The sequence below is a fragment of the Hippoglossus stenolepis genome, chromosome 15, assembly GCF_022539355.2.
Source record: "Hippoglossus stenolepis isolate QCI-W04-F060 chromosome 15, HSTE1.2, whole genome shotgun sequence".
Classification (NCBI taxonomy): Eukaryota; Metazoa; Chordata; class Actinopteri; order Pleuronectiformes; family Pleuronectidae; genus Hippoglossus; species Hippoglossus stenolepis.
The window spans coordinates 16533657-16548934 of NC_061497.1; the positions used below are offsets into that span (position 1 = coordinate 16533657).

Genomic DNA, 15278 nt, shown 5'->3' on the forward strand with positions numbered 1-15278 from the left:
TCAAACCTTGATGACTTTCTTTTGAACATGTCATTTTGAAAAGAGACATATTTTCCTTCAAGACTTATGAGCTAAAAGGAGACTAAACATTTAAAATTGATTAATCATGTGAATTCAAACACTTTACCCTAAAGAACCATTATTTATCACCACACATGGATGTGTAAATAGGCAACTGTTTACCTTGCTTTTTTTATAAGGAAATATTATATGAGCTCTGCTGAAAGAATTATTTACAAATCGAGGCCTAAACATCATCCACAAATTACATTCTAAATGTATTTCATCACCTGATTAGTTGGTGTCTCACGAACCCATTTTCACATGTTGAGAGGCCAGAAATTCGTCCATCAACAGTGAATTTTACACTTTCACATTTGAAAGTGAGAATTTATGAGGTGATGTACCACAGAGGCACTTGCACAGTTTTTTTTTTAGATAGTAGATCTATTCTACCATCTTCTGGTAAACTGAGGTAAAGCAGCACTTTCTACACCAGTGCAGTACAGGTGAGAGAAAAGTAGGTCAGTGTCTCCACTTTCTGGTCGAGCTCTCACTCTTTTTTTTCCGTTCTACATCGCAGTCTCGTGATTGTAAAACGTAGAGCGGCTGCAGGATTTTAAAATCCAGATGTCCTTTAGAGGACAAAGCCTGGAGAGGAGCTCGACACAAGGCAGCCACTCGGAATAATCCAGCCGGCCTGCCACACTGCTGCTGTTTATTGTCATGCGAGTGTGACACAGACAGTGGGAGTGTGCAAAAATAGATTCTGGGCTCGCTGTGTTCTTAGAAACCATTTCCACCACATTGAGAAATGTCACAATACATATTTAAATAAGAATTTTTTCAACCCAGTTCATTCACTCAGAAACACACCGAGATATAGATGACATCCCTGTAGTCTAAAAACCCAGGGCAGTACATGTTTACAGATGGAGACCGGTGTCACTGCTGCTGTTTGCTCACTCCTGTCGAAGGCTCTGGTTACAAACCAGGAATCTGAGAGTCAGAGAGACACTTAACTGAAAACCCGTCAATGTTTTTAAACCAGAAAACTGAATGCGCCACCTTCTCCTTACTTCACGAGTCCTACCTGCATTATTCACTGAGGACGTTTCCTTTTTCCGAGATTATTTGTGGTCAAATGTTTATTTATTTAGGTGTTTTTACGTTTGCAGGAACGTGAAGCAATTCCAACGATGTGACCTCACTCTACCTTTGAGACCTGGCTTGCGTTTCAGCAGCGTGGACGTTATGTAAGATTCCTTCTGGGAACTGAAGTCGTTCTTGTTGTGTCTATGACAAATGTTTGTATAGTGTTGCTCACCGGTGTCTCCAGGAGGACACCGGTGTCAGAATGTGTCAGTGCTCAGTCAGACAGGCTGCCCCGCTCATTTCCAGGCTGCCATGGCGTGGACACGCTCGTCACTCCGTCTCCCTCTCTCTCTCAATTCCAGCGCGGTAATTTTGGCCCTGACGTTGGCCCGTTAAAACGTCTCCTCTGACGTTGTTGGAAGGATGGTGAGGTGAGGGGGGGCGGGTGGAGAGCAGATATAGGAGTACGTACTCAACTCCCTGGAGTCCAGACACTTCTCTAGTGGCAACAAGAGGAAGAAGGTGTGTGGCTCTAGAGGCCTCATAGGCTGGTTTCACCCAAACCTCAGTTAATAGGACGTGAAGAGGAGGAGATGCTGGCTCATCTGGGCCACTGTCCCTTGACTTTCCCACAGGTACGTGCTGTTTGTGCGAGAATCTAGTAAAGGGGTATATCACTTTGACTTATTCACTGACAGATGGTTAAATATGACAGGAAAGCAAGTTGATAACACTCTTACTTAATGTTGAGGAATTGATTTTCATTTAACTGTCTAATGCTCGTTTTCTTTCTGTACAATTGTGCAATCTTGTTACAATGTATATATTCTTTTATATCTTATATATCTATTGTCTATCTCATCTCATTTTATCGCCTATCGTCTATCCTGTCTCATCTCCTCTCATCTCATCTCATCTTCTTTTGTCTTCGGTCTAATCTCATTTCATCTTGTCTCATCTTATTGTCTATTGTCTATTGTCTATCGTCTATCTTATCTCATCATCTATTGTGTATCGTTTATCGCCAATCTCATGTCATTTTATTGCCTGTCTTCTATCTTGTCTCATCTAGTCCCATCTCGTTTCATCTCATCTCATCTCATCGGCTATTGTCTGTCCCGTCTCATATAATCATCTATCGTGTATCGTTTATCATCTGTCTCACCTCATTTTATCTTATCATCTTTCATCCATTTCGTCCATTTCTTATTTTCAATCCTTTATCGTCGATTTCGTTTTGTCTCATTTCATCCTCTATCTTGTCTTGTCTCATCTTGTCTCATCTTATTTCATCTTCTATCTCGTCTCATCTCATATTAACCTATCTTAACTTGATCTGGCTTTTTGTGTGCTTTTGTATGTTAAGGCGGGTTAAGGGTCAAAGGTAGCCATGCTTTTGGTAAGTCAACATCACTTTCAGATGTTCGCTAGAAGAACAACAAACAGGTTCAGCCTCTCCTCCCACGCTTCTGCACTCTGACTGAACCACCGCTCGAACCTTTGACGTCACTCTCACCACCACATCTGTCCAAAGGTCCCCGCGGACCAGTGTGGCTCTCATGTCCCGTAACACGACATCCATCTCCAGGTCCCGATCTCAGGAGAACCGGCTCTGAGTGGGAAGGCCTCACATTCCTCCTGTGGCTTTGCACCGCTCTGTTTTTCGCTCTCCCTCTCGCTGCCTCTATTTCTCGTACCTCTCCAAGACATTCCAGATGTGGGCCAGCTTGGCTACAACAGCTCCACTCTACCTCCAGCTACTAATGATAAAATAGAGCAGATTTTTACGTTACCACCGCTGAGTGCGTCCTTCTCTGCTGCTTTTCAATTGGATGACAGCTACTATTGTTCTGGGATCTCCACCCTGCAGGACACAGGCGAGAGATTACACTGATTTCGTGGCTTTAAAATGGGCTTGTTTGTTTTGAGGAAGAATTCAGTTTGGGGGTAAGGAAGATGGAGCTGGCTGGATTTCACGTGGCTGCTGTTAGAAAAATGCAGGGGTGAAGCCAACTGAACACAGGGTGTTAATACAAAGTGGTTTTACTTCAAACACTATCAAGAAAATGGCTCTTTTGTTTCACTGGTGGATTAAAATGTCATGAGTTAAACTGTTGCCTTTAGTTGTGAGGCTGTTGCAGGTCTTGCAACATTTCCGGGAGGGAGTAAAAAACATTTGTTTGTACTGTTGTCTGACCTCGCACCGGTTTAAGGTGAAAGTCATCTGGAAATTATTTTCACAAAGAAAGAATCTCAGTGATGTTCTGTGAGGGAACAAGTTTGGGCATGTGTCGGCTCGGCCCGGCCTCCGTCCAGATCCGATCACTTCATTTAGAAAAAACGAGAATGCTTTAAAAGGCTGACAGACAAAAAACAGAGGGATAGAAAGAGGGTTAGAGGGGAATGTATCTGAGAGAGGCAGGGGAGTGAATCATTTCCCGTAGTTATCTCCTCATAAAGGCGGTGTTATCCTCCCCTTCCTGTTCTCTCTTGAGACCCAAACACAGCCCAGGTAACACAAACACTGTGGATCTCTGTACTTGCAGGCACAGGGACAAATCGTTCTGCTTCGTCCAGGCCTCAAACCCCGTGAAGGATGACTGAGGGAGACGTCACTGTGCTGTCGTTCAGATCCACATCTCTGGATCGGTCCAGGCAGGAGCCCCGGACACTGACCAGGCTCTACTGCCAGAACGGAGGCTTTCACCTGAGGATTTTACCTGACGGCACCGTGAGTGGTGGGAGGCAGGAAAATGATACCTATGGTGAGGAAGAAATCTACTTTTCCTCTTCTTTTTGATTTGCTGTTTTAGTTCAGGATATGTAGGATATGTCTTTAAAATCGAAGGATTAAGTCCACATAATGTTTCATACTACTGTTAATTATTTTGACTTTTAAAACTTGATGGCTAAAGGTCTTCATGGTTGTTAAAATAATGAGAAACAAAAGAGAAGAGGTATGAAGTTAGTAAAAATGGAAGAAAGCGAAGGGTCATGAATCAGGAAATTGCTTTAAAGAACTGTTTATACTCTTGAGCAAGGCATTTGAACCCAGTGGTTCTGGTAAAGCTGCTCAGTGAGTTTAATCATGAGTAGGCTGCTCACTGTGTGTGCACAGGACCTGAAATATCTATCTCAGGATAAAAACGATGGTTAAAATGGATTTATGTTGTTGTGTGTCATTAAATATTGAGCAGTGTGGTACGTTTGTGTTGCAGACATCCTCAGGCTGAAGGCTGTGAGTGTGGGAGTGGTGGTCATCAAGGGGGAGGTGACAGAAAGGTACCTGGCTATGAACCAAAACGGACACCTCTATGGATCTGTGAGTTTTTACATTTTGTGGTTTGAAACCTCATTTTCGGATGGAAAGACCAAGTGCCAAACATGGCATTAATGACATGAGACCCTATTTCTCTTTGTGACTAATAGTTTCAGGAGCCTTTTTATCCAAAGCTATTTTCATTTAGTCATGTAATATTTTCTAGTTTGTCAGTAATGGTTTAAACTCACAAATTCATGTAGTTTTGAAACAGTTTAGGTTTTTTGCAAAACACTGGAAAGTCCCAGCAAACTGGAAAGTTTCTGCAAAAGTTGAAGCTAAAACTGTAAATCTTCAGTTTGTAAGAAAAAGCAGCTGAAGTCGTTGAAGGGATGAATATTGTACATGACATGTTTTCAAATACATATTTTCTTTCAACAAATTATCCATGAAAATAATTTCAAAAACTCTAAATATTAATGACCATTATTTAACTCCATAAAAAGAATTGAAGAGTGAAAACACTCACAGATATTTGGCTGGAAAGAAGATTTATTTGAGGGGAAAAACTGAGCAGAACAATTTTATTGTTTTGTTTTGTTCAGCTGGCAAAATCTGAGACACTGAATGATTTGATGTTCTTTTTATTGCAGTACATCTGAAATGTGGCTTTTTTTCTAAATCTTTGTTTATATCTTGTTTATACTAATTAATATCACAATAACCAGATGGTAACAGTCACTTGTTAAACATTAGGTCAGAAAATGTTCCATATGGTTGAAGATGAAAATTCAAATTCTGGTCACATATTAAATGTTGAAAAAAGAACCACTTAATCCAAATTTTATTAGGGTCAAATGTTTGCATTAAAATAATGAAATCAGTATTGTCTCAATGTTCTAATGTAAATTCTTATTTCTATCCAGCACTTCACAGTGTTCACTACTCTTTACTCTCCTGTTGCTGTGTGTTTGCCTATAAACAAATCCCATTTCATTTTCTTGTCTCAGCAAGCAGTGAACGACGAGTGTTACTTCCTGGAGAAGTATGAAGAAAACCACTACAACACGTATTGCTCTCAGAAGTACAACTGGTATGTCGCGCTGAAGAGAAGCGGCCGACCCAAAGCGGGACCGGACACACACCGAGGTCAGAAGGCCATCTTTTTCCTGCCGAGGGCTGCAGGCAACATGTAAAGCAAGACGGTACAGGAAACGTGGACACGCTCAACATGCACATTTATAGTGAAATGTTATGTGAGGCTGGGGAAGCCTGAGGCAAACACATAATACTGTTTCTACAGTTTGTTTCCATATAAATAACCTATAAATTAGTGTTTTCCACTTATTTAAGCAGGATGCATATGATCTGACTATTCTGCTTCATGTAAAGAGTTTATACATGGTTATATATGCCTAATATTTTCTGACTATGAGCACATATACACCCACTCACAGCAGACAGAACATGTTTGTGATATCAGTGCATGTCAGTCCTAATAGATGAGTGTTTACTTTGAACCCTGGTATGAAATACCACTGCTGGGAGACAGCGATGCACCACTTCTACTTAGTTCCACAGTTGGTTGTGTCTGGTATAAAATAAACATTAAAACAGGAAAAATAAAGATATCCACAATTTGGCTTCAAACTCAAGTAAACAAAGCACATAGTTTTTGAATTATTCCAGTAGGCCAATTGCAGTTGGGCCTTGTAATTTGCTAGAGCCTGTTTCTATAACCACTTCTGTGGAACGTTAGCATCTCTAAAAGCTCATTTTATGAAATCAGACAAAAATAGATTCCTCACTCAATATGAGAAACTTCAAGACTAAAATTTCTATTATCAGTGTCCTCGCAAAGTGTTAAACCCGTTAACGTCCTGAAAGCAGCACCACACTTGTTTGTAGCATCATTAGACATGACAACATTATATTATTATTATTATTGTTCCTATGTGCCGAGGTCATCTGACAGTCTGCAAGTGTAGCAAAGCAAATGTGAAGACTTTGTTTCAGTTGTCAGTGAACTTATTGTTGAGTTGAACTTTCTGTCGTGATCTACAGAAGTTACACAAACTATCCTTCACTAGGCATCATCGTCCAAAACAGATGTTTCCACAAGTTTATCTATTGCTCTGCATTTTGTTGGGATCATAGACTGTGTGCAGATGGACAATGCATCTACACCTCCCCCCACTATCCAGAAATAAAGCTACATTTTCCCAGTTACAGACGTATACAGAATTGGAAGTGATACACACGCTAAACCAACCATAAGTCAGTCTCAGCTGTCAATCATGACGTTACACACCATTTATATAGCATAGGATAATTATAACTAAACTTACTGGGAAAATGAGCAGTTGCACATACATCAGTGTGATAATAACGACCTAAAATGACAGAAACCATCTTTAAGAAAAATGTATATCAGTTTCAAGAATGTCCATTTCTTAAACATAATTAATATAACATGTACTTTGGACTCTCATCCCATCCTTTAACATGGAGAAGCAGGTTTATGACCTTTATACTGCAGCCAGCCATCAGGTGGCTTTGGCCTCACTTCTGGGGAGCGTCCATCTTTACAGTCTATGGAGGAAACACATGTTGCTGTGACATTATACTGGGTTGAATTACTATTGTGAATATTTATATATAACATGTTGCTGCTATTGCTAAGTTTTAATCTCACTGAACATTGTCATGAATATTTGAAGAATAATTTGTACATATATATATATATTAAGGTAATGCAATCACCTTTTCTCAAGACAATGTTAAAAAAAGCAAAATATGCATCATTATCTGTGAACAAATAAACTGTTTGATTTGCTCGACCTATAGACTGTGATTATTGTTCTTTGATCCTTGTACATTCATACAATTAAATGAATATTTATTTGTGTGTTTCTGACAGAGCATATAAACATCTGGTTCTAATAGTAAATTAACACTCTTACAGATGTTTACCAGATGTTTATGTTACTCCTTTGGACACAAAACCTTGAAAATAGTGTTTGACCACTAGATGGCAGCATAGCTTTAGGTTCAGTAGTGTTGTCACTCAGGCTGGCACTGTTTAAGTCTCGGTTTATTATTAAGTCCCCCAATCCCATTCTGAATAAATCACACGTGAAAAAACACATCAAGTGTATATGTTTGACCATCTTTACATGAGAGACACACATGTCTATGGTTAAAAGTGGAATACTATACTATACCATTCCATGTAAATAAAAAACATGAGATAAATAAACAAACACAAATAATCAAAACATGATTCTTAGGGTTACGTTTATAACCTGACATTATTTTTTGAAATATAAAATATAATATAAAATCTTCAAAAATGTATTATTACTTAAACCAGGTCCTCATATAGTACAGAATCAGCAAATAAATAAAATAAATACAAATAAGGCATAACATTAAGAAATTGCAATTTAAATAATGTAAACAATGTAAATTTCTTTATTAAAGAGAAGGTTATGTAACTAACAAATGTGTCAGTGTCAATTTCCTGAACATGACAGATTTCAATACTGAGACACAGTTTGTCAACCACTCAAATTATTATAGTGTTCAGCAGTCTTGTGCAGGACTGTTTTGTGAAGTTATCAATCAAGTTGAAGACTCTAATATCCTTTAAGAACAACGTATGTGCAGCATGGCTGATTTAGGAGCCTAACTTATTTGTCTTTTGTCTTCTTCTGGGTAACATGCACTGCAGCAGTCGCCATGAGAAAGTAAAACCTTAATGATGTTAAACATGATTTAAACGTGGTCACTTTGTGAGTCAAGAGAAAACTACAACTCACAGTAAGAAACTACAGGCATGGCAGCAGCAGGTTGCTTATGTTACTGTTGTACACACACATCTGAACTAAATGTTCATGGTCTGGCCTCTTGTACCGAGCTGTGACGTTTACCTGACAAACATCTAGGGCTTATGGGTAATGGAGTTTGATAAAACCCAATAAAAAGATCACCTAGTACTTAGCCTATAGCTGGTGAGACACTGTTGATGACACTCTTTTAGGAGAAGTTTTCACAACCTTCAATTTCAACTTGTAAATCCGACACATGAAATACTTCAGATATAGAAATCGAGAGCTTTTACTGAACCTTTAATCTGAATAAAATAAATCTAGTTTTCATTAGCTTCGTGATTTTAAATTTTGCAAAAATCACCGGGGTCATTTGGGGGCCTGTGTGTGATTGGCCCCTGAGCAGATGTTCACTTTGCCTGGCTATTCATTCATCCTCCATCCACCAGCTTCAGTGAATACCTCCTGCTCTCCAGCTGAAATGATTGTGACCATAAAGTTGTGACAGACGATACCAGCGAAAAGAACTCCTTTCACCCCAATCGAGCATTTTTCACTACATTTTTGGAAGCAGCGACATTCTTCTTCTAATCGAAAGTTAATGTCAAACGGCTGAAACAGAACATCGGCCTGAAACGTTGTTTTAGAGGCGGCTGTGCCAGGAAAAAGATCCTGGAAGAAACTCTGGAACGTGGTTTGAGATGTTTGGGAGGAGCGGAGCTGATTCATGGCTCCAACAAAGTTTCATATTATTGTGGGATTTTAAACAGCGTTGGCAGCGATCAGCGCAGGAGGATTGTTACTTTTTCCGAGTAAGAAGAGTGTGAAAAATTACTGTTACAAATTAAGCAATACTTCTGTGTTCTTCCGCTACAAATGATCCAACATTTAATTGTACTAAACCCTGGTTCCTTTTAAAGATATAAAACAATTATTATCATCTTAAACAGCTAGGATATTAAAACATTGACATTCTGCATGATGAGTTTTGCTTTCGATGTTCTATCTCATTTTCTGATCATTCTTTTTTGCCGCATAAATGCAAAGCTTGACACATAATCTTTTTCTAGTAAAAGGTCTTAGTTCATCTACCACCTTCAGCTTGCTATTAATCCTATTTTTACTTTTACTCTCTTAAAAACTAACAATTTGAACCCATTGGAAGGAATAGTTGTGAAATTCATCTTTAGAACATTGGCTTGTTTAAAAGAAAGAAGAATTTTAAGAAAATAGTTCTTCCTCGAAAAGGCCCAGGTCTGTTCGAAAGGTCAAACAAACAAAAAAATTACACAACCTCTCATTTACAGGAGGTTCTCTCTCCTTCTGTTCACCAGACCACATGAACCAATACAACACAAGGACACACACACACACACACAAGCCTGGTTGGCCGTTGGCCTGCAGGGCTGTGCAGGGCAGGAAGGGAATCATTCACTGTAAACTGAACAAGGACTAGCTTCCTCTGGGAGTCCCCTAGCCTGACAGCAGCCAAGATCCATGCAACACAAACCACTCTAGCAGACACACACACACACACACACACACACACGTGCAGAACAACACGCACACACCCAGGAACTGGGACACATTCTCTCATCTGTTACTCGTCTCCCTTTCCTCAATTCCGTCTTTCTTTACTCTCCCTTCCTGTCCGTCTCTCAGTTTCCAGCCTGCTATAACCTCCCTCTCTGTCTTATTGCTTTCTCCTCATCATTTTCTCCCCAACGTCTACCCCTCTATCTGTTTTTGTTCCTCTCTGCTCTTATCCTTCTGTATCTTCTACCTTATCTTCCAGTATTTTCTCTTTTCTATGCATTCACAAATGTGTATATGTATATATTTCCTTTTTATTATTTCCCCAAACTTTCTGTTTCTCTACATCTTTCTTCCACTTTCATGAGAGATGAGTTCTTAAATGTGAGGTCTCAACAAACTTCAGAAAAGTTTCAATTTAAAGTTTGTTTTTGAAGCCAGTCTTAAAAGAGGGGTTATGTCAAGCTGCTTTCAGACGGGCACTGAAGTCCGATCATTTTCCTGAAATTTCCGTACAAGTCGGTATCTCTTGACCTTTTCTGGAACTTTTCTTACCGGCCTAGTAAAATGTCTAGAAAATAAAGAGGTGAGGCAAACAAGTGAGAATACAGTAGGAAAATGTTCACAGCAAGTAAGTGGATGCATTCGTGAACTTGTAAACAAAAAGAATCTCAGGATGAAAAAGAGGTGCCATACACGTAGAAGACGAAAATGGTAACATGGAAAGACAACGAGATTCGAGAGCTTTTGGCGGTAAGGGTCGACGCCGGTGTCGATGTGCTGCAGATAAAAATGTGATTCCTGCAGATGCAACTCCTGGCTCAAATGTTTCTGACAATTCCCTGTTGTCAGGAACGTATCTGACCCGGACAATCTCCTGCTGCGTTGTTCGTATGTGAAAGGCCACCTCGGAGAAAGTCCAAACCAAATGGTCCAGAAATGTTCTGGAGCTCGCGTCTGAAAACAACTTTATTGATTGTAATGCTTCTTTAATCACAAGGCTCTTCTCCATTAAACGATCCAGTGGGCGAAGTTGTACCAAATAATCACAGATGATGAAGAAGTGACTGAAATCCCCCCCCTCAGCACTCTGTCGCTCTCTTCCTGTTCAGGTGGCTTCACCATGAAAACAGAGATGCTTTGTCAACATTACTGTATGCATGCTATTCCCTTCAGTTTTCTCATACACACACACACACACAACACACACACACACACACACACACACACACACACACACACACACACACACACACACACACGCACTGTCAGGAACGGAAACAGAGGATGCATATCCGTCAGCTGATCCAACTGGATATGCTGACATTGGTCTCCCCATCTGTTACAGCTCTCCAAGACGACGGAGAGGAAGAGAGCGGCAGATAGTGGGGGACAGAGAGAGCATGAGAAGGAGCCTTTCGACAAACCCAGGGATTTTGCCCGGATGCTTGTGGTTGGCCCTGCAGCAACTGTTTTTCTAATGCACGATTTGTGCTGGATAGACACATTCTGAAGGGGCTCCAAACATGCAGCTTTCCCCACTGAGCGAGGGCGAATGGCATTTGTCAACCAGTAGACTCTTTAGGTCTCAGCCACGAAATTCTCTTGTTTGTCAGCAAATAAGAGAAGAAGAAGAAGAAGAAGAAGAAGTCGGGGTACAGCAGTACCAAAAAGTCCTGAGAGAAAAGTCTATGTTTCTTTGGTGTGATGCATGTTGGACTAACACACAAACAACAATTCCCTCTCAATGCCCTCACAGTCAGAGGGTTCTCAGTTCAGATCCTAGTTTGGCTGAGGTTGGACGGAGTCTCCAATTCAACTAACTTTTGGGTGGAATCCAAAGAACCCACAGAAAACGCACACAGGTGTGGAGTTAACATACAAACTCCACACAGAAAGGGCCCCAGACCAAACCTGGGTCTGGACCTCCTGCTGTGAGGCGACAGTTACTCCTGCAGTTGAGTAACTGTTCTGTTTAAGTAATAAGTGATATTTATAGATGTAATGATGTTTTAGGATAATGTGATGGTTGATCTGCTGACAGACTGGTATCGTCAAAAGTGTTGGAAGAATCATACAAAAATGATAACTTCCACTATACATTCACAGTGCTCTCTCTCTCTCTCTCTCTCTCGTTAGTACACACACACACACACACACACACACACACACACACACACACACACACACACACACACACACACACACACACACACACACACACACACACACTCAGCTTGTTGAGACCGGAAACTGGCCCGTCTTCTCAGCTGTGATGTCTCACATAGACAAATACACTCTCACACACAGACCAACTGCAGCGATGACGCCTGTGATGGTCCAAAATATCCTGACTGGAAGAGTTGGGCAATGAAGTCAAGTCTTGTTCTTGTTCTTCTTGTTCTTCTTCTTCTCATCTCGTCTTTTAAACTTCCTGAACACAATTTACCCTTCGTACACTTACTCCACCAGGAATGATTCCAAACACAGAAACACAGATAATCATTTAGATAATGATAATGATGGTTATTATGACTACAAATAAGTAAAAGAAGGAGAGTATCACAGCTCTGAATATTTTTACTTTTATATATATCACAAATAAGGAAACATTTTTTCATTCTCATCTATTTTGATACTAGTGTTTTTAAGATCTCAATACGTCTTCATGACTCAGCACCTGCTGGGATTTGTAACAATAACTCAGATGTTTCATTCATTCTCTTCTACGTCAATGAAAAAAACAAAATCTTAAAATGAATGTAAAAAACAAAGAGTCCGTTCCTGTTACACAGAAAAACGTAGGCACGACTGCATGTGTGTCAAGGACATGATGCAAAAGACATTACAAATATCCTCTTTCCATTTTCCTGGAAGTTGTCATGGAATAAGTCTTTTTCTGGCAGTCAATGCGTAAGCAAAGCCATTACACCCACTCTTCTCTGCGTCGCTGCCCAGTCTCCACTCTGGGAAAGAAACGTCCAAGTTTAACCTCTTATCGCTTCCTCTTTCCTCTCCCCTTCCTGTCATTCAGAGCATGAAATGATAAAAGACAAAGAAAACAACTTGTACAGCTGAGGGGAAAATAGATATCTGAACAAACAACCCGGGCCTATTTATGGTGAATACCTCGCATTCCGCACACCGTAGATATGTCATACTGTTTTGTTGTGGCTGCGGCCGTGTCACTGCAGGATACCGTGGCTTCCTCCCTCTTTCTTTCTATCCAGCTCACTCCCCCCGTTTTATTCTGCCCCTGCATCCTCTCCTTTCTGTTTTTAGGCAACTTCCTACCCAGACCAAAGGAGCAGCTATAATTGTTCTCTCGCTCTCCAGAAAGAATGTCTCAGACATACCAGGCTTTTGAAGTGGCCCATTGTCTGTTGACCTCATAGGTGAGGAGGTGATGGAGGGGGTGGTGGGAGTCGGGAGTAAAGTGAAGAAGAGAAAGAAGTGATGATAAATGAGTGAAAGTTGTCTTAAAAGAAGAAAATAATGCTAATTTGAAATTTGAAGTCTGAAGTCTGGACATTTTCCTGAGATCTTCCAGAAGGGCTAATGTGAGAACCCAAATATCCGAGTCAGTTGCTCGGGAGTGAGACCGTGTGAGCATACAGCAGGAAAATGTCCGGAGAATTCACAGCGAGCGAGGTGGCGTTTTGGTAAAGTTTCTAACACTCGATAAAGTTTCTAACACGCGACTGATGCAAAACTGAAAAAAACAAACAAACAAAAAAGATCGGAAGATTGAAAACATGCACTTACTCTTAGAAGACACTGACCAAGATGCCAACTTGGAAAGACGATGTGATTCGAGAGCAAAAAAAGTAGGTACGTAGGTATGTGTCCAACGTGCTAATAACAAAAACATGTGATTTCCGCCGTGGAATTTATACGTCATTCCTGTGTGCTTTACCCTGGTGCCAGCCTTCGTCTGAATGCTTCAGGCACTTTCCTGTTGTTGTGAACACGTTTAATTTGCTGCGTTTGCTGCGTTCTTCATATGTGAAAGCCAAAATCCAGAAAATGAACCGCCTGAAAAATCCAGACATTTTCCAGCGTTCACGTTTGGAAACGATCCCCGATTGAATTAGTCACAGTTACAACAAGTTCCACAACACAAAGAAGGAAGAAGAAAAATCTGACATATTTAAACAGAGGAAGCTCAAAATAAACGGTAACCTCATCGTTCCTGTAGATATTAGGCAGCGACAGAAATATAGACAATTGGCACAAGCCTTTAAAAAAAACATATCCTGTTAAGTGCACCGTCAAAGCTGAATGCATCTCTGCTTTCCTTTGAGGCGAAAGCGCCACGTGAGCACCGTCCAAAGTGCTGCCCCAGATGGACCGCAGCGCCAGCATGGTTTTATGTTTGATTTATAAGGGAAATGCTCGGAGCACACTCTCAGAGTTGTTTTACAGCCTCATGCTGCCGTCCAGCTTTACCTGCCCAAGGCCCGGGGCACAGGCAGATCTGAGGGGGACAACAGGAGGGAGGAATCTCCTCTTTCTTCCAGCCCCTTTGGTTATTTTCAGGCTCCCTCTGTTCTGGCCCTGTTCTCTTCACTCCACTCCCAACGATTTTGTCTGTATAATTTTACAAAAAATGAGTGCCAAGAACATCTCGCCCGAAATAGCACGTCGGTTACTGTAACATAACAGTGGGAGGGTTCGTCAGCTGTTCAGCAACAAAGCAGTGAACACGACCGAGCTGCACTTTATTTGAAGTTGTCAAGAACACACTGCTGCCTTCTTATAATTTGTTGTACATTGTGGTAAATGTTACTCATGTAATTAAAACAGTAAAAAAGTGTTTCAGTTTGATTTACATGTCTTGTCGTGTCTGAGATCAAAGACAGAGTACTTCTTCTGAGCTGATTAGTACCAGTTACTTCCAAATTAGCCTGTGATAGATTGAGATACTAAAACCTAGTTAAACCTGCAATATCACTTAAGGGCAGCAGACATGAGTTGTAGCTGTAGCAAACATGCTAATTTACACACGTGTCGGCACGGAGCAGCATTAACGTTCATTAGGAATCATTTCTCTGGCCTTCTGGTGAATGCAAATCAAATATTCACTCTCGCTTTTAGCTCAGTTTTGTTCTCTACCAGCTCCTGAGGAAAATGTGCGTCTCTTTAGCTGCTAAATAATCCACTGTGTTCACCAGCTGGCCGACAACTTCATGTCATCTTTGTGTGCTGTTTGTTTACAGTCAATTTTATCCAAATGGGATGCTGATGAGAATTAAGTGAATTAAAACATTGAAGTTGCTGACCTGAAAACTAAAAGCATGAGACCTCGTCCATTTGGCAGCTGTGTCTCAGGGGGACGAGCGGGTTGGTGGTTTGATTCTGTCCAGCCTGCATGCTGAAGTGTCTTTGGCTTTTTGAATGAGATGCATGACGGACTGGCAAAACGCTCAAAATACAAATGCTGTGTGAATGTTTGTGTGAATGAGTGAATGTCAGCTGTCATCGAGTAGTCCACTAGAGAAGCAGTGTGCAAAGACAGTCCGTTTACCCTCCTCTTCTAAAAGGCTCTTATTGGCTGATCC

At 40.8% G+C, this 15278-nt stretch overlaps 1 protein-coding gene across 2 annotated transcripts; it reads left to right on the plus strand.

The window, feature by feature from the left end:
* Positions 1-1308: 1308 nt before the first annotated feature.
* LOC118121838 (putative fibroblast growth factor 1) lies at positions 1309-7194 on the plus strand. Of its 2 annotated transcripts, none has more exons than XM_035178036.2 (4): positions 1309-1730; positions 3642-3860; positions 4293-4417; positions 5365-7194. In XM_035178036.2, the coding sequence occupies exons 2-4, from the start codon at positions 3692-3694 to the stop codon at positions 5548-5550; spliced, it is 480 nt and encodes a 159-aa protein (XP_035033927.1). In that variant the 5' UTR covers positions 1309-1730; positions 3642-3691; the 3' UTR covers positions 5551-7194. The 2 variants fall into 2 exon arrangements, with proteins under 2 accessions (XP_035033927.1, XP_035033931.1); XM_035178040.2 differs by having other exon boundaries at positions 1326-1730; positions 4314-4417.
* Positions 7195-15278: the final 8084 nt, after the last annotated feature.

Excerpts from the sequence above, each read along its gene's own strand:
- LOC118121838 (XM_035178036.2), top strand. The coding sequence starts at position 3,692 with ATGACTGAGGGAGACGTCACTGTGCTGTCGTTCAGATCCACATCTCTG. Across the intron at positions 3,861-4,292 it reads GCAGGAAAATGATACCTATG|TGTGGTACGTTTGTGTTGCA; the intron begins GTGAGGAAGAAA and ends AATATTGAGCAG. Across the intron at positions 4,418-5,364 it reads ACGGACACCTCTATGGATCT|CAAGCAGTGAACGACGAGTG; the intron begins GTGAGTTTTTAC and ends TTCTTGTCTCAG.